General features: G+C 39.8%; 1 protein-coding gene across 1 annotated transcript in view; it reads right to left on the bottom strand.

Moving 5' to 3' along the window:
- GABRB1 (gamma-aminobutyric acid type A receptor subunit beta1) overlaps positions 1–18223 on the bottom strand; it is a 115877-nt gene extending 97654 nt beyond the window's left edge. The window contains exons 1-3 of the mRNA XM_057366746.1: positions 18120–18223; positions 17939–18030; positions 17796–17863 (exon numbers count right to left, since the gene is read on the bottom strand). Of these exons, the coding sequence (XP_057222729.1) occupies positions 17796–17863; positions 17939–18030; positions 18120–18199 (240 nt within the window). The 5' untranslated portion in view covers positions 18200–18223. The remainder of the gene's footprint in view (positions 1–17795; positions 17864–17938; positions 18031–18119) is intronic.
- Positions 18224–24841: the final 6618 nt, after the last annotated feature.

Genomic DNA, 24841 nt, shown 5'->3' with positions numbered 1-24841 from the left:
TATCCTGTGCAGTTTCTTGTTACCAGATAACATTTCACTGCCTGATTCATAATTTTGACTAAGTAAATGTTTAAATAACTGTAGCCACGCATTCATGCCTCTTTCGGAAGTTACTCTTTTTCCAAATATCTTATTTTGAAAGGCTGTTTTGCTTGGAGAGTGCAATATACACACAGTTCTCCTCCCGCTGGTCAACTATAGTATTCCAACATATGCAAATAGTTGTAGTGGAAGGCAAGGGCTAGATTAACAGGTTTTGAAGTATTTTTTTAAAAAAGTTTTTGTACACTGACAATTTGTTCACAGCAAATGCCAAGTGAAGAAGATTCCAAAGGATCCTACATGAAAACAATAATACCCATTTGAAAACATGGGAAAAATAACAGACACAACGGCTGCCACAGGAACATGAAGAATGGTTTATAAAATCTTAAGAGTAACATTTGAATTTCTACACTGCATTGAGTTTCCATTCTCTATTTACTTCACAAAGGGAATCCATTGATATTTTCCATGGAACACTGCAAAGGGAAACAGAAACTGAGTCACAGATTTTATAGAAACTGAATCACAGTATTTTGATAACATCTTAAAAATGTTGTATCTCTAAGTAGAAGTAGCAGAAAAGCTAAGAGTAAATTTTACAACACCGCTTCATATCATGCTCAGTTGTTGGTACTGTCTGGTTTACTAAACATTTTCTGGAGCAAGGAGGCTACAGAATCGAGTTGAGAATTTGTTTCAGTGCCAAAGATAATAACATCTGTTCACAATCATGGTAGAGCACTACAGGATTGATTCTCATCTTTGGGAATATTTCTGTGAATTTTGCTTTTGCTCTGTCTATTCAGCAATGACAGCAAGGTGATGCTTTAGATTATTCTACGCCATTTTCCAGTGTTCATGCCAAGTGTATAGCAAAACCTAAGCCCTTTGTGGACCTTTATGTTAATGATAATCACTAAATAAATAAAGGAATTTAGGAAGGATTTTTCAGGACAGTGTTTTCCCCACCATACTTCTACCAAAATCCTTTTTCTCAAATCCCTAGTTATGCAGCTACCCAAGCAAACAGCTCGATAGCACTGAATATTGAAACACATGTCCTGGCTTCTTATAATTTGAGATCCAGCAAAGGATGAGGACAAGCAATAGGAGCCACAGGACAACAGAAAACAGAAAGCTCTCTTTTAAAGGGAATTCTTCTTGGCCATCTTTTCCCATCCAGCTAAATAAAGACAGTAACATATTTCATAAACTAAAACTAAATTTTAAAAATTTTAAGTAAAAAAATTAAAGTTAAATTACATTTTGTACTTCTCTTTATATTATGCTTACAGGTATCTAGATAGTAGAGATTTAATCTATTAACAGAGATGGACAAAAAAAGCAATTGTTGTCTATTTAGTTTTTAATGTTTAATCTCTTCTGAGAGATTTTGTTGCTCAGAAACAATCTTCAATGAAAAATGTAGTTTTTAAAAAAAATTTATTGTACTATGACAGATTATATGCAATACACCATCTAGTGTTTGTATTTCAGTCTGACACTTCTAGGTACATTATTATCATATTATTTATATGTTTACTGCTGATCCTTTCTGAAATACATTTCACTGATCCTCTGATACACTTCAATCCCTTGACTCTGTGAACTCAAATTGTCAATAAGACTGTCTGGGTGTACCATGACTACAAAGAAATTTAGAAATTGCCTGTGTGTGCTATCAAGGTATTGTATCACTCCCTGCTAAGGTGAGAAACATAGTCTTGCCTGATGCTTATAATCCACTTCAGGGAAACCTTCTGCCCACTCTCACCAAACCCAGAAACATGCTGGAAAAAAAGACAATGGTTTTGTTTTGGTCTGTTTTTAAGCACCATTCTTGACCTGGGTTTAAGGAATGCCTCACTGTCTGGACTGAAGGCTCACACACTATTTGCTTTTCATGATTCCAGTGCCTTTTTAAAATGCCAGTGTTCTCCATGTAATCAGATAAAGCCACTGAATGCCATTTAAATAACCCTCAAAGAGCAAGGCTAATTTCAGCAAGTCCATAACTAAACTCCAGGYAGTTATCTTTCCAGATGATACCAGAAGTCCCCCTTCACATCTGCCATGCAGACGTTCTTTTTCCTTACCTCCATGACAATGAATCAGACACCCCATAAGCTTTCAGCCTGGCTGTCCCATTGTGCATATCTCACATGTCACAAGACACTGAATCTGAAAAAAAAATCATTTGGTGAAAGCCTACTGCTGCATATTCAATGCAAAACCCAACCCTGAGAAAATGAGCTGGATTGCTGACACCAAAAAATGYGTATACTTATCTTATTGCAACATATTTTCACTCAGCTTTGCATGAAAATTCATTCTTGGCACTGATGTGGAAAGCAATATAGAAGTTGCCTATTCTATCTACTAGAATTCATACTGTGGAAAATATACTCTCTCCAGGAATTTAATTGTTTCAGGTCTTTAATAATGCCCAGGCTGAGTGGTCAAAGCCTTTTATCTACATCCTTATCTCAAAGATGTTGGTTTCAAACTTACTTCAGCCAGAGTACCTGACTTGTTGAGAAATAATTTATGCCAGGAAAGCATCCTATGTGGTAACATATCTTGAACCTGTTTACTCTTCACTCTTTTCACAAACAAATTTAATATACATAATTTTCCGGGACGACAACCAGACAGTTGAGCAAACRCAGAAAGTCAGAAATTAAAATAAACAGGATGCAAGTACATTTAGATAAGATTGCTTAGATGTAAGAACAGGCATGAAAACAGAATTAATAAAATATAATTTATAGCATAAAAACCTGTGCTATGCTGTAAGGAACAAAAATTACAGGGAAATGAGAATATTTGGGAATAATACAGTGAATTGCAATTACTTTCCATCCAACATCTGAAAGGTGCTTTGTTCTGGAATGCATACATATGCAGAAGTTGGYTTTTGAAAATACACTTTGCCTGCTTGTCCTCTTTCTTTCAACTGATTATGGTTTATTTCAGACTAGTTACTGCCAACTTATAATAGTGCTGGTGAGCAAGGGTTCTGATCCAATATCAATGTCTAGTGAAAAGTATGACCCCAAAATGGATGACTCCTATGCTGTGTAGTGGCTTTACACTTCAGCTGTTATTCTTTCTCAACAATGTCTGAGAATACACCTGGGAAGCAGCAACACAGCCAAACATGCATTTCCAGACTGCCTAAGGCARATCCTTGCACAGGCTGGTGATTGCAATGGCATATGATGCGCTGTTTTATTAACTTGAAAATAAGTAAAATGGCCATTGATTTTAAAGATAYCATACCAGAAAAAAACTTGTGGAAAAAAAAGCACTATGGAATGTAAAACAAAGGAAACAAAATAAAAAGGAGAAAAGGTATTGTAAAACATACAGGTATTTCCTTTCGTGAAAAGAAGCAGGTATTGGGATGTGTGATACAAAAGTCATGAAATAAACAGATGAGAAATAATGTCTTGGAGCCAAGGGGAACCCCCTGACTAAGATAGGAAAGGACTGCTCAACAATGTTCTGACTTWAGCTCCTGGAGCCTTTCAGACAGGCTTAGAGTAAGAACAGCAAATACACAATGAAGGGCAGRATTCTCCTCACGCAGTGGATGGACTGAGTAAGATAATTTCTCACATTTCACAATTCACTCTTAACAAATGCAGCAGGTTTTGACAGGGATCTAAATATCTTGTTATTCTTAGACCCTGTTACTCATTCAGTATCTTTAAGCAGCTGTAACACCAATTCACTCAGTAACTGGGACTTTTTGTAAAGTGCGTGAAAATTCCCAGCTGGCACACACCAGCCATATGACCTCATGTTGCCTTTGACTGGTGTTCCTGGTACATGGCAAAGGACATGGCAAAAGAATGAGCCCAAGAAGCGATTTTATGCACCCAACCACAATTTTTAGACATCTGTAAATGTCTTGTGCAACTGGTCTGGTACTGTGGCAATGCTTGAATCACGAGACTAGAAACTGTTGGGAGAAAAAGCGCTCCTGGCTTTGAATTTCAGGAGTAACATATTACAAAGCAGGTGAAAAACAATTTTGTCAAGGTCTTCATACTGCCTAACTTTAGCCTCCTAACTTTGAAAAAATATCAGCATAGACTTTGTATGACAGGATTAATAGAGAAAGAGATGAGGATACTTCACACAAATTATTTAGAGGAAGGAAAACTTCCTCTTTGTCACTTTAGGTAACCTGCATTACCTCTCTGGTGAGCAGACTGATAGCAACTGCAGGTATTTGGCACCACYGCTCTCCATCTCATTACAGCACATCAGGAGCAATGTTTCGGAATTGAAGTAAACTGTTTCGGAATTAAACACCTCATCTACCCAGGAACTAAAACTGTGTATCCATCTTCTTGTACCACTCAGGRATGGCTAAGCTTAAAAGTATTACTCCCAACATAAGACACAACTTAGCAAGAGGCCAAAGGGATGAAACTGCAATGCAGAGTTGCTMCAGACACGCTTTTTGTCTAAGAGCACATTGGACCTGGACTAACAGAGCACCCAGTGAAGAAAGTGTCCACTCTAGAAATAAGAATGGCAGGCCTGGGAAGGCTCCTTTCATTTATCAGCCACACACTTTGCATGAAGGCTGTTGTTTGTTAGGGTGCACTAAAACGTTTCCACAAATACCTGAAGAAAAACATCTTTTCCACCAAGGGGAATTTCTGCTCATGCTAACTGCCCTTGTAAGTGCGTGAGACAAGAAGCACAATTTGTGTCAGTCTTTCTGTTTCTTCCTTCCCACATGATAGCTTTGCAATACCTTGCAAAAGACAGTATGATCACTGAGGAATAAATGCAAAAATCTCCCACCTCTTTAATCATTACCAAAGCCTTCTGCTTTTGCAAGTTGTTATCATTTTCYAAAAACTGGGAAAATAATGACCTGAAATCTAGTACACTTCAATGGCCTTACTAATAGAGTAAGTCATGTGTGTTGCTTACCTGTTCTGTTAATCACAAGAAACAGGCATTTAGTGGCATCAAACACTAAACAGTAAGCAGGAGAAAACGTCGTATTTTGACATCTAGTTCTTMTGACAAATTACTGCCATTACAGTCTTCTCCTGTGAAACCATTTGCAAGCAATATATTCTTAAACCCTAGGATGAATATGTAAGGTAAATAAATAATGAATAAATGAAGATTTCCCAAGCCAGCACATAATCATATGTGCTTTGAAAGCTAATGCTGACAAAGTATGCATGGTGCTACGTGGTATTCAGAAACTTCTCTTTATTCTTACATTCACACTATGTTTTTCTGGAAATCTACTGTACTGGGCAAAGTCTATTGTGCCGACTCAAGTTAAATTCACAGTTGCCTCTTGATATATCACAATATGTCATTCAGCAATACCACAGAGGAAAATGTAATTACCATGCAACATCTTGTGCTTTCTTGGGATTTCTCACTAGGTAAGTAAGAAATAAATTCCTATCAGGTGTGCAGGAGTACTGTTGTAGAGATGTAGGAACAGACCAGCTGGGTCATAAGCCACAACACTGTGTTGAAATTACTGGTCAGAGGGGATATATTCTTTTTTAGCTGCAGGCTGTATGCTTTTTCTTTCCACCTGAGTGTGCAGAAACTTGCTCACTGCCCAAATGAATGCTCATACAATGCATTTAATTCCCCTAATATCCCTGTAAGGTAGAAATCTTAACAGAGAAGCAACTGAGGGCCAGAGAAATTGGTGTGTCTCCACAGCTGTGCAGAAGAAATAAACAAACTAATCAAAAAAATCCATGTAAGGACAGAAATCCTCACTCCAGATCCACCTAATCTCTCTCCCAAGACTCTTTTTCCTTCCATAAAGCAAACAATACATAACCCTTGTAGGCACAGATCTCCTGCTGCACACAAGAGTGAAATTAAAGMCACTGACCTCCAAAATGCTTTCTGATCATGATCCAAGCCACCTGAATCACTGCCTCTCCCTTTGGAACCAGGACCTCCACTTGCAGATTTGTTCTGCTGCTACAATGACTGTTGTAATCACCAGGAAGAAGAGGCATTAACACCCACCCACTTCACCAGTTTCAGTACAAAATTCAAAGCTCCTATTCTGGATCTATTTTGATTTCTTTATTTTAAAGTCAAATATACAAATAAAATCAAAGATAGTTGACTGCTACCTACAAAGAACAGAAGAGATTCCCAGTTGTGACTTTTAAAACTTGTATGCCATTCTCATAATGTGGTGTGAATAACAAAAAAAAAAGATCTATATGTACTTGTTCATGTTCATTTTGTTTCCACTGGAGCTGGCTCAGCACAGATTAAGGAGACTGAAGTCTCAGATTACTACCAGAAAGACTGATAATTTCTTATACCAACATTTAAATTACACAATCCTAGAATGGTTACGGCTAGAAGGGGCAAGATCATCTAGTTCCAGCCCCCCTGACATGGACAGGGACACTTTTCACCAGACCAGGCTTCTTAGAGCTACATCCAACCTCGCCTTGAACACTTCCAGGGATGGGACATCSACAACTTCTCTATGCATCCTGTTCCAGTGCCTCACCACCCTTACAGAAAAGCATTTCTTCCTAATATCTAATCTAAACCTACTCTSTTTTTGTTTAAAGCCATTGTCCTGATGCTACATGCCTTTGCAAAAACTCCCCTTACATCTTTCTTATAGGTTGCTTTAGGGACTGGAAGGCTGCAATTATGTCACCCTGGAGTCTTCTCGAGGCTGAACAACTCCAATTCTCCCAGCCTTTYCTCACAGGAGATGTGCTCCAGCCCTCTCATCATYTTGGYRGCCTCCTCTGGACTCCCTCCAGCAGTTCCATGTCCTTCCTGTGCTGGGACCCCAGATCTGGACACAGCCCTGCAGGGGGGTCTGAGCAGAGCAGAGCAGAGGGGCACAATCCCCTCCCTGGCCCTGCTGCCCACGGGGCTTTGGCTGCAGCCCAGGACACGTTTGGCTCTCTGGGCTGTGAGTGCTCATGGCTGGGTCATGTCCAGCCTCTCACCCACARCACCCAAATCCCTCTCAGCAGGGCTGCTCTGGATCTGTTCATCCCTCAGCCTCTGTTGATACTGGGGATTGCTCCAACCCCCAATTTGAACATTAGGCTAGGATGCATGAATATAGCAGCAGGAAAAGGGAAAAAAAGCTGCAAGGAAAACCAAGCTGTCTGCAAGCCAAGACTCTGCAATGACAAAGAATATATTCCTGTGAGGAGGGTAACAGACTTCTTGTTTTTTTCTCACTTGCTCATTTTCATTCTTTTGCATTTTGCTTCTCAGAGGCATTACCATAATAATTAAGCATATTTAAATTTTTTTCTTGATGTCTGTGTATGTTCAGAATAGTTCTTTTTATCTTGAGTTTACAAATGCTACAGGCAGAATTTTTTCAGGAAAATGCAGTTATTGCAGGTAAATAAAATCGGCTTGAGTAAGGTTTGTTTGAATCATTACTGATGCAACTTCACTAATTTTGGAAGAACCTAACCAAAGAACCATGTGAACTGAGCACTTCAAGGYTCCATGTACTCCAGAGGAGCCCTTTGGAGCTGATATTCAGTAGAAGATGAGCTAATAAATGGGAATAACCTTTTCCCCTACCAAGATGTCAAATATATTTTTCTTCTATAGAATTTCTATAAAAGGTAATTCAAGAGCACATAAATTACCTAAATCTTAGCTAATTAAAGTGTGTCAACAGAAGGGTATGGGTCCAAATTTGAGTTTGGGTACTGTTGCATRAAGTTCATCCAGTTTCTTGCTCCAGAGTTCTTGAATATTGCAATGTGTTGTGCTGATCACTTCTGTTTAGTGGAAGTCACATGAAAGAATGACTTGCCATTTGTTTGGACTAAAAATTGCAAAATTAGGCATACTAAAGAGTTTAATAGATTCATAATGTAAGTAGAGCTCCATATTTTTTAATTACTTTCCATAACACTGTGCTGAATTCTTCATTACTGCAATCACTTGGATGAGAAAAAAGCAGCACAATTGCTTAGTTTCAAGTTCCTCCTAGCCCCACAACCATCCTTGCAAAAAAGATAAATACGAAATTCATTAAAAATGTTGACTGCATTGTAAAAGCTTCTATATAACACTACAAAAAATAACCTAAACCACAGTATTGCTGTTTCAAATCTGTTGARAAGAATAGCCATATGTCATGACAGCAGCTTGACCTGATGGGTCCTGCAGAGCAGCAGTGAGATCAGCAGGGTCCCTGCTGAGCCAGCAGTCCCTTCCTGCTGAGTCAGGTCTTGATGCTATTCCCTGGCACAACAGGTTGTCCTCAGCAGCACCTCTTCCACTTGTTCTCTGTGATCTGGAGCACCACTGTTGCCTGGATTTCCAAATAGAAGCTGAGCAAAAGTCATCAAAACCATCAGGTTCCACAATAAACCCAAGCAATTAACCTGCCTGAGTAATATGTCTGAATCAACTGCAGATTAATATTTAACTTCTTTTTTTGAAGTATTTGTTTCCAATAAGATAGTGGCTTAATAGCTACCCTGCTGTAGGAGGAGAGCAGGGATAAATATGACTATTACTTCAAGAGAAAAAGTGGCTTGTAAACAAATTGGAAAGAAAAAAAGGTAAGTTAATTTTCTCTTTCCTTTTGAGAAAGAAAACCAACTGTTAAATTGGACAACTTAATGAGCAGGGCTCCTGGACGGACCTTTATTCTGTGTTACCTTCTGAGAGAAGGAGGCAGTTCAGGAGATGAGCTCTCATTTTAAATGCTTCTGGGTTCTGCAGATGTGAAGTGAGAACACCTGACACTGATGGCTACTCTGGTACTCCTTCCCAGTGCTGCACTCACTTTTAATGATGAGTTGATGAATTATTATAAATACACTTTCAAAAGTAATTAATGGTAGGTATTTAATGTCTGTTCTTTGACTAACTGGAGTGCTTACAGGTGCTTTGAGGACACTAAAAGATAATAAATTCAAATCCATTGTGTTTCACAGGGGACAGTACAACCATATTGTACACATGCCACACTGCAAAAAAGTCGAGAGGCCAAGGGTGACAGAGCAGTATCACATTATTCATGAAAATATTCTTGACTCCTCTTGTGTCTCCTCTTGCCTATTCCTCTTCTAGAGGCTTGAATAGTATTATTTAAAAAGCATCCCTGTTCCAGTGTGAAATTGAGGAGATCAAACCCAGAGAAGTACACTGGTTAGATATGGGCCACATTTTCCTATTTTGTCTCTGGCAGTGGTATTTCCCTGGTGTTATCTAAAGGTCAGAACTGTGTAAACTGCATTTAGAATTATAGGATTCTGGGAAGGGAACAGTGAAAGACTTGTGTTATGGTAAATTTTCAGCTTTGTAGGGATGAAATGGCCATTGGGATAAGACACTCCACAAAAAGCATGAATTTTTGGCTTCATATTTGAAATTGGTTCACTAAAATTGATCCAATGTAAAACTTTCCAAAGATCAACTTTCTGTAACACAACATGTCACATTGGTGAGAAGAGTCAGGACGATGGCTGTGAGTTGAGTGGTTACTACTTTTTAATGTTTTCTGCTTATATTTTCCTATTATAYGCTAGTCCTCATCATCTGCTCTGTACTTACTCTGAGCTTCTACTAGGAATAAGTAAAAAGCAAGAATGTATTATCTGGAATGTAAGTAATCTTTAATGTATCAAAAATTCAGACCCTTAGTGAGCTTCTGTAAAGAAACTCATTTCTCTTGATAGTGAGAACTGAAAATCCATATTCAGGATTCATTTCCAATTGACATCGCAATGACAGTCCATTTGCTCCTTATTAGTTTAGGAATACACGGAACATTGAACAAGTTGTGAAGACTGTCAATCATTACAGATTTGACTCCCAGCATGTAACTGATGTTCTGCAACGTTTTTCCCCCCTAGTTGATCCTGGTGCAGTAGTAAAAAAAAAACTCAGAATTTACAGGTGGCTGTTAATCCCATGTTCTGTTTCCTTCAGAGGACACCACTGCCAAAACTTCACTGCCCATGAAATGTGTTGATATGTATGAAGCCTCTGACCCTCATCCATTTCTCTCCTTGACCAGTGCGTTATTTTGACCAGTTAATGGTTTACAAAAAAAAAAAAAAAAAAAAAAAAAAAAAAAAAAAAAAAAAAAAAAAAAAAATTAAAGAAAGGATAAATCATAATGGAAGAACACAGGATGGGAGGGTATCACTACAGGCTTGGTTATTCTCTTATGTTGCTGAAGAGAAACAATATAGAAAATTACGAAGAAACAAAGGTGGAAAGATGATGTAAACWGGAGAGCTGATCTGCACCTGCAAGCTGCTGAGTAAACTGTTGAGCTGGTAGAGCTAATGTGTACTTCTTTTAGTGGTGTAAGAAATTTTATCTGTGAGCATATTCATTGAAAATGTGGGACTAACAGCATCTACTACACTTGGATGGGACAGGAGTCCTTGGTGCATTGCAATAATCAGGGCTTACAGAAGCTCCTGAGATACACGAGCATAAACATTTCTACCACTGACTTCTACTCATGTTACTTTGGTTACACTTAAAAGGCTCTTCAGGTTAAAAATATCCTGAGAAATTATCTGCGCTCCTCTTCTAATATGATTAAGATCCTGCATAATATTTAGACACCGTTTACCTGTTTTAACTTTGCTAACTCTTTAGTTCTTTCTATAGGCAATTAAAAAAGACATGACTGAAAWTCTTCCATCTCAGTCAAGTGGATTGATGAGTTTTAATGGAGAACATTTATTCCAACCTTTAATTAAGTTTGGCAGTCTGAAATCATTAATCTTTGCTTTGAAACTATGTACTGTAACGTGAGCATTTAAAACCATACAAGTCAATCTTCTTATAAAGTGGATGTCTGAGAGATAATGCTGCTTTCTAGAAGCTGCCTTTGAATCTTTTTCTTTCCTTGGTTCATGACATAAAACAAACATTAAAGATTTGTCCCGGCAGAGGATGAAACAAACTTCAGTGTGACACTGCTCTGGCCAAAAGCAACGTTTTATTCTTGAAAGGTTATTGTAAAAGTTGATAGGCAAGAAATCTGATCTACATTCTCAATCCCACACAAATCTTAACACAGTTATTGCTTAAAGAAAGAATCAAACACACTGCATTATCTGGTGTTATTCTGCTAGATTATTCAGTGACTCCTACAWCCAATTTCCTTGTGAACATATTTGCAGTAGTTTAGCCTTTGGGGTGGAAATAATTTCATTTTAATATGTTTCCYGGAGCACTGCCAGAGTTACAGGCACTTTTTAATGTGAGAGAATTCTATAAGCATKAAAGTGCATACCTTGAGATCTTGGGTTCTCATCCTAGAAGCAAATAAGGRCTCTCAAAGAGCATTAAAATATAAAATCTTTCTGGTAGCCATTTTGGACTTTTTCATCACCTGCCAGAAGATCTTTTTGTGATTTTTTCAGCCTTTACTGATGCTTTAAAGTTGGATGGGAGATGAGAAACCACAGAGAATCCTCCCAAGCAGCTGTTGTTTGGAATACAATGATCAACAAAACGAATCAGCTTGGGATACTTCTGAAGGAAGGCARTCTCTGGGTTTGATTTGGCAGTTTCAGCTGTTGCCACGGAGTACTTGGCATCCTGTGAAAAGGAACAAGTCTTTTGGGTAATAGCTTTGGAGCTTGTTACTGTTCCTCCACTGAGGCTGGTATCTTTTCCCACCTCAGGGTGAACTGGGGGTGTGAGTGGTCCCTCTGTAGGTTGCACAGCTTCAGCTCCAGGTCTATATTGAGCTGCAGTTGGTAGATAATTTATTAATACAGCCGGGAGATTTTCAGGCAGTAGAGTACAAAGTAAAGCTGATAAACAAATCACTAGGTTTTGCAGCCACTTGAAATGTATGCCTTCAATTTCCTTATGAAGAAAAATGCTTAGTTTGGAGGATTCTGATGTTCTCTTTCAGATGYCAGACATAAAATCCAGCATCAGAAGTAAAAGGGAAATGCAATTGCGGAAAATGTGAAAGTTTTTAATTTAGCACTTGCCCTGTTCTGCACACAAGAAAAGAAACATGGAATTTAATCTTAYGGAATTATTTTTCTTTTTTTAGAAAAAAAAAAAAGAATTTTGGGGAATAGCTCTTTTTGTGTTAATCATTGACTGTTCCATTATGAAAGAACTATTTGGGACTGTGAATGTTTCAAAAGGTTTGTGCCACTGAACTGTGGGACTTGAGCCCCTTAAAAGATCAGCAGCTGGATGTTTCCAGCAGTCACAGCACAGCCATGTTGTTTGATGCTGGTGCACAAAGCAGACAGTGCGGGGAAAATCCTTACATTTTCCCTTCCTCACAACTAAAAAACCTATCCCTCTGCGTGTATTCAGTGAAATCCTAGACATGTCAAACCAGATGCTAAAGCTTCCACTACAAAAGGGGAGGGTGTCACCCCTCTAATTTCATAGGCACCACTGTGATACAATTAACTGTAGATTGTGTAAGGCAGAAGAGTTGCACTTGTGGGGAACTGTTAGTTTAACATTAGACAAAAGAAATACATATTTTCTAAAGGGCATTCATAGCTAGTTCGTTTAAGCCTTGAAATCAGGAAAGTATTCTGCCTGTCACTCTAAAAAAAATTTGGACTAGAGCTTGTAGTAGTTCTTAGCTATAAGTCATAGCTTATAGAAGTTTATAKCTTCAGCCCTGAAGCTGGTCTCAAGTTTGTTTAAGTTTTGGAAAATTAAGATATATCCAATTTCTGGATCATATGAAACAACATTTACATAATTGCCTGTTTTTTGCCTGTTTATCAATTTTGTTGAAGCAACATTCATTCTTGTCAAATGCAAAATGATCTAACAAAACATCCACTAACAGTGACTCAGTCGTTTAACCTCAAGCTGCCATTTCTACATTCATTCCATGTTTCACTCTTTAATATAATTACTCCTGTTTGGAATAGGCAGTGATGAACTGATCTGGCCTTTATGCATTATTACTTGATTAGTTTTTCCATATTTGCTGGRAAAAAAAAATGAAGTCAGTTGCTGAACATTCTTATTAATAGTAAAGGGCTTTTGCATGTCCTTCATGCTATTTAGGATGGTTGGAAAAGTATTTCCCATTTCTTCTGCACTACAGCTAAGTAAATTTTTGTTAATAATTATTAAGCTTTATGGCTTTTTTTTTTTTTTAAATCAATTTAGTTTCTATTAACATCTTCAGGTAAATATATTTAGACCAAGGACAATTTATTATCATTTGTGTTTCCATACTGGCTGAGGCTGAAGGAATTTTTGACTGTTTTTGGTTCCCTAAGATTTATTTCCTATGTTGAGATTCACAACAGCCACCATGCTAAATTCTCAGATTCATCAAGACAGGAGGATGGAATAAGATATGTGAAACTGGCTATGTCAGTAAACTTAAGTCTTTGTCTATCTGCAAAAAGTGTCTTAAGATAGCCTGCATCCATACATGAAAGTCCTTTTACCATTCCTAAAATAGGGGTCTAATGCATAAGCACCAACCTGCCAGGATTAGTGGTCGAACTTTCAGTGCCTTGGCTCTCAGCACTACCCAGCTCAAGTGTCTAAGCCCACACACTCAGCTTGTCTTGGCTGAACATCTACCAGTGTAGGATGCCACTGCCACCTGGGCTGACATCAGCCCTAAAGTAACGGGGAAGCCTTTTGCTCTTCTAGGACCTAGAGGTTTCCATATCCTTGCTGTGGATTTACAGCCAAATTTGAAAACTCTATGTATATATACATATACATATACATATATACATATATACATATATACATATATACATATATACACACACACATACATAACACATACATTTAGGCTTATGCAGTTGGCTTATTTAATTATTAACTTTACCAGGAGGATACAAAAAGTGAGTTGTTTAAATAGAATGAAATTCTGGGGCAAAAAGATGTTACCCAAAAGGCTGGAATGTTGGCCACATAAAAGATAAAACTAATTCTCAGCAAGATTTGTGGCTTATTTGGGAGATCAGATAAATGCAAGCGCCTTGAGTACAAGTTTAGAGAAGCTAAATAATTATACATTCTTTCCATGTTTTCTTTAAGCTCCTTTTGCTGGGACATAAAACCTTCAGTCTGTGATCATAGAAAATACATAATTTTCAGTGTAAAATCACTATAATACGTCAGGAACACTGCTCCAAATATAACATAAAGGGCTTTTTTATTTTTTTTTTTGTTTCCTTTTTGGTGTCTTTTTTAACTAMTCTATGAAAGGTTCTTTATCATAAGCATTTTTTTTAAACTTTAAGACACATACAGCTATAYTTTGCCTATTAGAAAGGTTTGACCACTTTTTCTTCAGTAAGGAACACATTTTAGAGAAAATTACATCATATACTGCATCATATACAAAAATGTGAAATTTTTAAGCATCCAGATACTTCTCTCCACTGTTTCTTACTAGATACTGCAAGACATTGTTTGCTTGCCCTGAAGTATGACAGTAATTACTGCCAATCATCCTACCAACGTTTATTCTTGATGTACAAGCAGCACCTTCTGCTAACCACATAAAGGCATCAGTGTAAACCAGACATCACAGCAGTCTAATAGATCTAGTCATAGCATGGCTCTTAATGAACTCTATATTCATGTAAATGTCTTTAATACTTCTTAAGGACCTCTGTTATGAATGAAAGTTAGCTGGACAGTCATTAACCAAGACAAGAAAGGTCACCTTGTGCCTTTGGAAGTGARTGCTTGCAGTTACTGTAGCAAAGATGTGAAAATCTGATGGAAAACGGAACTAAAATTTATCTCATGATATATTAGGAAGAAAGCATGGTTAGAACTGGGCAATTGTCACTAGGATGTTTACATTCTACTTCTCCTGCATGTTTGTTGCACAGCAAACTCTTTGAATCACTACCTGCAAAAATCAACGTAAGACAACATATCTGATGTCAAATGGGAGAGTCATGAATCCTTCAATTAATTGTTCTGTAAAACTTGATATGGCAGCTCACCACAGCATGATTGAATCASCAAGCAGTGAAAAACCAGACTGTTCAACCTCAGGACTGTGCAAGTCTCRATTCATTAACTGAGTAAAGTATTTCACAATAGTCTGATAGATTAGAACAAGCCACTATAACCAGCCGACAAGCTGCTTGAACAAACAGTCGTAGTTATGACTACTGGTGCTTACAGAATTCAAAATAATTCTACTGTCTATATCTCAACTGTTTACCCAAGGACTGGATTTACTTAGAAATACAAATCAACCTGTTGACATGGCAGACAGCCAACAGCCATGACCACATCTCCACACACCAAAGGAGAATACCACCTTCATAGTGTATGTACATATATATATATATATATATACACATAAAACCTTTACTTTTAGTTAGGCATTGAGACTGGAATGCAAAATGTACTCTGTAGGCACCATGACTTAGAATATGTGTCTCTGTCACTCTGGATATAAGTTTTCATGTTCCTGAGGAAAGCCAAGTGATAAGAMAACTCCATCCAATACTGCTAGGGAGAGACTGACTGAAATGCGGTGGATCCAACCAGATTTTCTTACCAGGAAGGCTTCACATGATTAGCCTGTTGCTCTTCTAGCTTCTATTACTGGTTTCCTTCGGCAACAAAACTGCCCTATAGCCAAAGACAGCTATAAATTTAAATCTTCCGAAAAACATTTCTGTCTCTGAAACCACACAACAGTAGCTCTTACTAAAAAAATGTAAAAAAAGCCTCTAATACAACAGTTTAAAAGAGGACAAATGACCTACACRTGATGGCAACATTAAGCATCTCAAGGCTGTGATTTCTCAGAAATAAGAAAGTACTATAACAAAGCATTATTTTACTGGGTAAAAAAAACCTTTTCTTAAGCCAAGATATTGACCTCCTGTTTTTGCAGTGATTGACGAAATTACTGATCACTGTCCAAAACCAGGCAGACAGTCTCTAGCAACACAATAAAAGACCTTGCAACACAGAACACTCTAGTCATGGGTGTTTACAGGTAGTACTTGTGATATGGGAAAGCTCTTTCAAACTGATTCAGAACGCAGATTCCATTGTTTGCCTTCAGAAATGGCCTACTGGCTACAACTGGGACTGGTTGCTTCCTTCCACTGTGAGATGTGGCATTTTATGAAATGAAAACATTTTCTTAAYTTGCGACCAGTTTTAGTCAAGTTGCCTCCCTATACAAAGAGAGTAGTCAAAAAAATCCATCTAGCATATAACTTCTCTTTCCCAGGGGCTGTGCATGTGTTAGAATGGAGAAGAAAGCTTTGACCGGTGCAGGATGAGACTAAGAAATGCTGTGAGCTGGTGCAACGCAAATAATGCCCTGTGAGATTGCCACTGGAAACTGATATGTCCACTCCTCTACAGATTAACAATATTTCAGGTGTTGAGAGTTTGCAAATTCTGGACCTTTCAGAATAGGTACTTTGGTGTTTACTCTGGCTTTTTCCAGGTGTACTGCTTTGTGAAAGCAGCAATCCCATTACAGGGTGGTATAAATAGTCTGGAGTTGCAGTAGATTTGTTCTTTGACTATTTTGATAAGGTCTGTGTTCTGTTTACTCTGCTTTATCTGTACGGTCTGTACTGCATTCCTCCCTGAAAGTACAATACAGCAACAGGAACACCAGGAGCTGAAACTTGCAAAATACTATCTTTATGTGGCATTAGCAGTCTGCAGAGCTTGGTATGCTACACACAACCTGACAAATTTTGTTTCCTCCCCACTCTACTATGCATACTCATAAGCAAATGTAACAGTTACACACAAACAGAAGCTATATAATAAACAACAGAAAAATACTAAGTATGAAAATGAAAAAAATCTATGAAGAGACTGTTTTAATGACAACTGTTAACTAATATAACAAAAACTCCCCACTCTTGGTAAATTACTTCGAATGGGCAAATATCACCCAGTGAAATCAACTGCTGATCAGGTGGAAGTGGAAGGTTTCTAAGCCTCTTTTAACTAAGCAGGTGTTCCTCTATGTACAGAAAGCATCTTAGATTTTCATGTAAGATCAAACATAAGAAAAGAGAGTGAGACCAAAATGCCCATGACGCTAAGTCAACATGATTTTGTATAATTTCAAACTTGCAATTGATTTATTGTTTTCTTCTGGGAAGAGGCTGTCAAACGAGGCAGGCATTAAACAGCCGCACTTTTGTTTTAAGCCTGCTTGTCTATTAGCATTCCTTCCTGCAGATCTGAAATCAAATGCAGTATGTTTCACACCTGTAGCTACAACACGTCTGATTCTGATAGCTGCAAACATTCTTATGTATTTACTCTACAGTGTCATTTCTTTTTMCTTTACAAGAAAAAGCGTTTTCTAAAACTCCTTTGTATTTTCTCTTTACACCTTTTAGTCAAGGTTACTAGCATGCAAAGTGAACTCTTCAAATAATTTAACACGCACATCTGGACATCTGCTGCTACAGCTCAAGAAACTCAAGCATTTCCGACGGCAGCTGTTGACTATGCAAAGGCCAAACCAGGGCAAACGGGACCCAGAACCTCGAACTTACATCAAGTATTTAGACCAAGGCAGGGAGCTCATCTGAAGCGCCACGGCAGGCTTGTCAACATTATCTCAAAAACGCGAATAACTTTTCCTAGCAACTGCGACGTGTTTGGTTATTTTGTAGCGATCGGTGCTGCTCGGTACGCGCATCCCGGGCCGGTAGCAGCGCGGGCCCCGGGGCTCCGGCAGCCGCCGCAYGGGCTCTAGGGTCACTCACCATGTTGACTTCTGAGACCACGTCGATGCTGGCGATCTCTATCCGCATGCCCACATCCACGGGCGGACCTGCGGGGGGAGCGGGAGGCGGCGTTAGCACCTGGGGGGACCGGGGCGCGGGTCGCGGGGGCGCGGGCGCCTCACCTCCGAAGTCGGGGCGGAGGCGGATGTCGTAGCCTTGGAGCAGCCTGTCCACAGTCTCCTTCACGTAGGACATGTTGCTGGGCCCGTCGGCGCTGCGGGAAGMAGCACAACAAGCGGGTTAGGGAAGCGACCGGGCGCCCGCCTCTCTCCCTCCCGCCGTCCGCATCCTGGCGGCGCTCACCTGCGCGCCGCGCACGCCACGGCCAGCGCCAGCGGCAGCAGCAGCGCCCGCGGGCCGGCCCGTCTCGCCGCCACCCCCATCCCGACCGCCGCCTCACGGGGGACGAGCCGCGGACTGGAACTTAGTGCGGAGCGGCGAGGAGAAACAATTCCCGACAGCCAGACGCATGCGCGGAGCGGAGCGCCGCGGCCTCGGGGCGCCCCTCTGCCCGCCCGGCCGGACCGCGCCCCGCCGCGGGGGCTGAGGGCGCGGGGGGCTGAGGGCGCGGGGGGCTGAGGGCGCGGGGGCCGAGGCCGCGCCGCCTCAACAGGTGTCGGGGAGCGCTGGGGGCGGCGGAGCCCCGCGGCTGGCGGGGCACAGAGGGACCGAGAGCCCTGGGCTACCGTGGGCAAGGGTCTGCCCCGCCGGGCGCACCCAGCGCCGCTGGAGCGCCGGCTTCCAGGCAAGAGACGGTGAATAATCGTTGAGGGCGCTTCGGTGTGAAAATTTCCCTCGATGGCGTTTTAGCCATAACGTGAAAGGGGAATGGCAAACTCGACAGAAATGGCACGTTTTGGTGTAGGAAGCGTTTTGTCCAGCGGAGGAGGCTTGAGGACGCGMCCGCCTAGCGCGGGAGGTCGCTACTGATTTTTAGTTGCATTTGTTAACCAATGTAATTGATCTTGCCTTTGAAACGCGATTTTCTTATTTTTTTAAGACTCGGARCTGATGCTCTAACGTAACCTGACCCTCTTGTGCGTTGTAACAGTGACTGCTCGGAGCYCTGTGAACAGTTTACGGCTTTGACAGTGCTGCGCACTTTCACCGCACCGCAGCTCAGCAGAAATAACATTTCTCCCTTTCAGGTTCAACCCATCTCATCTGTGCGCTGCACAGYCCTGCGTGCGATGCCTTTGGGATACGTATTGAGTGCTTTTGAGGCTGCTACAGCGTCATGCAGGCTTGCTTCTGAGAAATGGCAGACTTTTGTTGATGTTTTTTGTAGCTGAAATGTGCCACGATATTTGAAAAATGCTGGAATATTGGTATAGTTTGTGAAACATTCTAGTGATAATTGTGAGCATTTTTTCAATAAATTTTTGAAGAACGCATTTTTCTATGAAAATTTGCCACTCGTGGAGGAGCACAACATGCATCCTGAGATTACTATGGGAGTCTTTCCTCTCACATCTGCTTTCTCGAACCATAGCAGTACAAGTTAATGAAAATTATTATTTTATTGATTCCTTGTAAAAGTATATAATAAATATTTTCAGTTTTCTTTGAGGAGTTTTATATATTTTTCTTTTCCTCCTAGTGCAGTAATTAGCTGCTGAAAAATGTGACCTCCCAGCTCAACTTGATGGTACTTTAGCATTGCTGTTTGGAAAGCCTTTTGGTCAATTACAATTAGTGTGGTTGGGATAGAGAGCTTTAAAAAACCATTAAAAATCCTGTCTATAGTCATCTACCAAAAGATCTTTTTATTTAGAGTTGTATCACACACAGCCATGATAAAGTTTTTCTGAAGCACTGAATTAGGATTTACCATGGAACTATAGAGTCCCTTTTACTTCTTGATGGTATGCAGCATTATATTTAGCTTTATTGTAGGCCACATGAAAGTCAGATATGCTTGTATTTAGGGGAGACCACTCCTCTCCATGGCTTGTCAAAATCTGACTTGAGGCATAGGTGCAGGGGTTTATTCTAGTAGAATTCTTAATCTCCTGCACATTTCAGGGCAGCTTTAGTTCAGACAAGCTGTAATCTGGTCCCTGGACAGAATGCCCATTAATGGTTGAACWGTTTTAGGTGAATTTCTGAGTTTATCATCTGGTCTGAGAAGKCATGAGCAAAGCCTATCCTGCAGGTCTCCTGCGATCTCAGCTCAGCAAGTGTACTTCCAGGGAGGATGAGGAGATTCTTCTTGGCAAACTGGTTCCTCTGAGAGCTCTGCCAGCCAAACTGTTCTGGCTACTTGAGACCAGCCTCAAGATTCCTCCACTGAATGAAATTCACTCAGATTCCAAACTGTTGAAATTCAACACAATTTTGTACAGCTTGATTACTAGGGATATCCAGGCACCAAACCTGAGTCTTGAAACAACTACAAATATCCTGCTGTGTGGAGACAATATTAATAAGATCCCTCAGTAATGGGAGCTTGGGAACAAAGAGGTTTATATGGTACTTTTAATAACCATAGAAAGGAGAAGCTGCTTGGTGTTAGGCTGTCACAGCAGAGATGGTAAGAAGGATTCCATGAAGAGGGTGACGGAAACATGTCTGGCATCTGTTTCCCATTGCTTTCAGGACTGAAAAAGGTAATTTATTTTTCAGGTAACTGAAAAAGGAAAATTATTATTAGCATGACTTCCACTTTCACATGTGTTGCCATCTTGTACCATTGAAGAGTCAATGAATGAAGAAATCAAAGTTCTGCTGTTGTGGGTTTAAACCYGGTTTTCCCTTTCCCGGCCAATGCACCAAAAATGTCGTGGTTTGARCTTGACCGAAAGCCAAAAGCACTGCACCCATGATGTTCCCTCCCTCCCTCCCTCTCCCCACCGTAGAGGCAGAAGGGAGAGCAAAAGCCCAATTAACACTAACATTTATGGCTTTTAGATAACATAACATAATTGAGAGTAAGATACGTATGTGCTCCAAAAAATGGTCAGATAGGCTGAATAACCTAAGTTGCAAAGTAGATTTATTACTAAAACAACTACTAAGAATACTACCGCACTAGGGAGGGGAACAAAGATAGGGAAAAATTTACAAGGAGAAGAAAATTAAAAAATGGACATTTTAAGACACCTGTTATTCTTTCTGGGAACCTGGCTCTCTTCCAAGTTGCCCCCTCAACCCCCTCATGCCTTCCCGCACACACAGGGGACAGGAATAAAAGTCTAACATAGATTAAACAACTCATTACGATTATCGTCCAGCGTCATAGGAGAAGCGTTCTTACCAGCTCCAAGCTCTGGAAGTTCTTTTCCCAAAAAACAGTCAGTGTGTAACTGCTGGTGGCAAGGGAGTCTTTTCTTTACCTCGTGGGAAAAAGGAAAACAGTTCTCGAAGGCCGACTGCATTATTTTGGCAGCATAAGGCCACTATCACAAATCTCCTGACAGCTCCTTCTAGGCAACCACTTGCTTCAGACGTGGGGCAGGGGCACCTCTTCCCCTGCAGAACACAATTTCTTCTTAGCATCAACTCGCTTCAGACGTGAGGGGTGGGGTCAAGCCTCTTCCCCMTTTTTTGGCTTCTGATCAGTTCAGTCCAGTCTTCAAAGGCCAGGTTTTTTCTTCAGAGCGAGGTCGCTCTCCTTTTCTATATAGGTCTCTCATTGAAAAAATAGTCCTTTTGAGAACAGCTTGYTTTCTCCATGTTCAAGCACCACAGCAACAGCACAGCACATGTCTTCTTCTTACCATGATCTTGGGTCTCCATTTTTTTSTTACATCTCCTCACCCTCCTGCTCTGTTTTTCCCCAATGCATGACACTAAAACAAAAAACTAACAACCTAAAAACTAAATGGTGTCTGCCCCTGTCTTGTTTTGAATTCCTCTTAAGTACAAGACAATACGTCATCACAGAGGTGTAACCAGCCTGTGCAGTTGGCCCAGGCCTGATGGGCAGCTTGTCCATCAACCTCAGCGCCACAATGGATTGGCTCTAAAACACAGGGGGTAGGGCTCCTTTTGCTGGAGAAGAAGGAGAAAGCTTCTAGAACTTCCTCACAGGAGCCATCTTTATGGTTTCTTGGTCCCATTCCCCCACCACCAAAAACTGGACCGAGCAAAACCAGGATATCTGCTTTCTTTGCAGCAGATCTGTTTCTAGGAGAATATAGTACACTTGTCCAGGCCACCAATGTGGAAAAAAAGTTTGATAAAAACCGTCCATGTGACATAGTTCTTGCTTTCAGGACTTCTTTAACAAACYCTTATATAGAGAATAAGTGACATCAAAAATGAATGGCTGTGGGGAAGAGGCTGACTCTCAAAGCCCAGGTATGACCATTATTGTCAACMAACATTTTCTAAAAGCTTATACAGCTTTTAGATGATGAGACATATGGTGACCTGATTTTAACATGTGCTTCAAATGGCAGCTGCTTCTGCAGTCAATAAATTTGATTCAAAGCACTGTGTCTTTCCATCCACTCCAATGGGGTTTGCTCAAAGACTCAGTCTGAGTGAAWCCTGATGGGTATCCTACATGGTTTTTGGGCATCTTGGAATTTGCTGAGCACCCCAGAATGTAGGCATCTAAGTAGATGGCTAATTTGCAATTTTGGAAATAAGGCTGCTCAGTGCCCAAAGTTCTAGGAGGTTAATTGGGAGAGTTTTGCCACTAGTTTTCAGTACATTTAATTATCTCTCACCTCTGGGAAATGCAGTTGTAAATCTGTGGTTTTTCATGAGATTGGAGACAACACAGTTGCTATACCAAGAAAAGTGCACCTCCTCTTCATGGAAATGTCTATCTTGACAGAAAACATTAAATATTTCTATTGTACTACCTTGCCTGCTTCCTACCTTTCCTGTTTGCTCTGTCAGTGAAATGAGCTCCCATGGCAGAGGGCTGCCACCCTGACCCATGCATGTGTCTAGTGACATCAGCAGCATGGTGAGGTGGAGTGAAACCAGCTCACATCCATAGGAGCTGTAACCCAGTTGTATCAATTCCAGTTTGGTTTTCAAACACCTGTGGTGGCTTTAATTTCTGTTCTTATGGTCTTATTGTTATTTTCTCATAGCTGGTGTTCAATAAGTTTCCTTGAAATCATTCATTAACTCATTTTCTTGAAATCAATAGTGCCAAATTCCTCTCCCAATCATTTCTACTCCACGTTTAGTATGTGAAGGAGCTATGAGATGGATAAACAGCTTGTAAGTAAGGTTTCTAAAATGTATTTTCTGGTCTGTGTTAGACCAGAAGGCAGATCTTTTGGGTGGGGAATAGTTTCATGCTTGTTAAACATATGTAAGSATTAATAAACTAAACCAATTGAAATCCACTAGCTCTAACATATTAACCATGACTTTTTTTTTTCATATTCTGAGGTATGCGAAATGCATACTAGAAGCAAGACAATAATATAATCTTAAAGGATGATGCAGAAACTATCCTGGGCATGTTCATTTTTTACCTTCATTATGTGTAAACTTTCAGGAGGGAATGTTTTTTCTTATACAAATGAATGTTTCCAGTTTATTAGATACCTTTTTTGCACTTCTCATTTTAAGCTGGCATCAGAAAGTGCAAACCATACAAAGATAATGTCTTACTCAGATAATGTTGGCTAATTTAAAAAAAAAAAAAAAAAAAAAAAAAAAAAAAAAAAAANAAAAAAAAAAAAAAAAGCAAGATCACTGAAAAAAGGGAAAATTCCTGTGCCCCTCTCAAAAAGATCTGTAGGCAAGAAGACCACAAGTTTTAAAGAAACAAGGTGGATAAATGCAAAAGTGATGACGGTGAAATCTCTCTCTAGTGATATTTCATGCATTCTTAAATGTAGAATGAAAGTAGGTCTTTCTTTGTGCTTCTGCTCAAAACAGAAAAAGGGAGCTGTGTCCCTCATACTGTAGACTTTGTATACGGAGGTGATTACTGAAAATGTTAATATTTGTGATAATGACAGGCTTTGAGAAACTGCAAATCAGGACTTGCAGACCMAGGATACTCCTAATCTAAGTGTCCAACTGGAACTGCTGTGTAGRTTTTTCAAACTACAGACATAGCTAAAAGAAAAATTATTATCAGGATGGGTACACATGTTTTGTTTTATTTGGCACTGAGCAGGTGATATTTTGCAGTAACTATACCAAGAATATATATTCAAAATTTTAAATAACATTTTTAAAAAATTAAGCTGAATGGTGGGGTTTGAAAACTATGAAATGAAACTTTGGAATTGTGAAATCACTCCCTGTGCAGGTAAAAAACAAACATTGTTCATATTTATACTTAAAGAGGGAGGTAACAAAATAGGTCACTTATTTCATCTGCTTAGTGATAGTGCTGTTGTTGTTTTATACATACAGTAATCCCTTCAGTCAAATAGAGCTTGTGAGCCATCTTCTCAAATGACRGAAAACTGCAAGCTGGAAGTACTTTTAGTGTGCCTTGGGGATTTCAGGGCTGCAGAAAAGCTGCACGAACCATCAAGAAGAGCTGAGGACTGACACACTGAACTTGTGCTTTATCCTGGCATCTGTAGAGAGTGTGATGCTGTCACACAGTGAGACCACCTTACCTTCACACCCATTTCCCTTTCCTTTGGGTCTCTCAGTAAACCCTTGCTTCTACATATCTTCTTGTGCTCCATTTTCATCCCTCTCTTTGTGTACTGTAAAGCTCAATTGAGATCTTTCCAGTGCAGGTTCTACTTTGTTTTAAAAGACTGTAAAATGCTTTGGRCAGTGCTTTTAAGGAATTAATAGTAAATATCAAAACAGTGAGGGAAAGTTACTCACCTTTAAATGTCAAAATGAGAATGTATGAGCTATAGGATTTTGTCCTGTAGTACCTATAGCCAGAATAATTTAGGGAGTCTTTAATCATGTCAGCTAAACATCTGTACAACTCATTTGAAACTCATTCTTAGATTTCCCAGCCTAGACCACCACCCAACATCCATTCTTAACATTACCGAATTCCGCTCCAGATGTGCATGCCCAGCACTGCCTAATGACAGAAAACCCTACAGCAGTACATTTTCTTTGCCCTC

The sequence above is a fragment of the Malurus melanocephalus genome, unplaced genomic scaffold (assembly GCF_030028575.1).
Source record: "Malurus melanocephalus ecotype Western Australia unplaced genomic scaffold, MMel_1.1 scaffold_71, whole genome shotgun sequence".
NCBI lineage: Eukaryota > Metazoa > Chordata > Aves > Passeriformes > Maluridae > Malurus > Malurus melanocephalus.
This window is presented reverse-complemented; position numbering and strand designations above follow the sequence as displayed.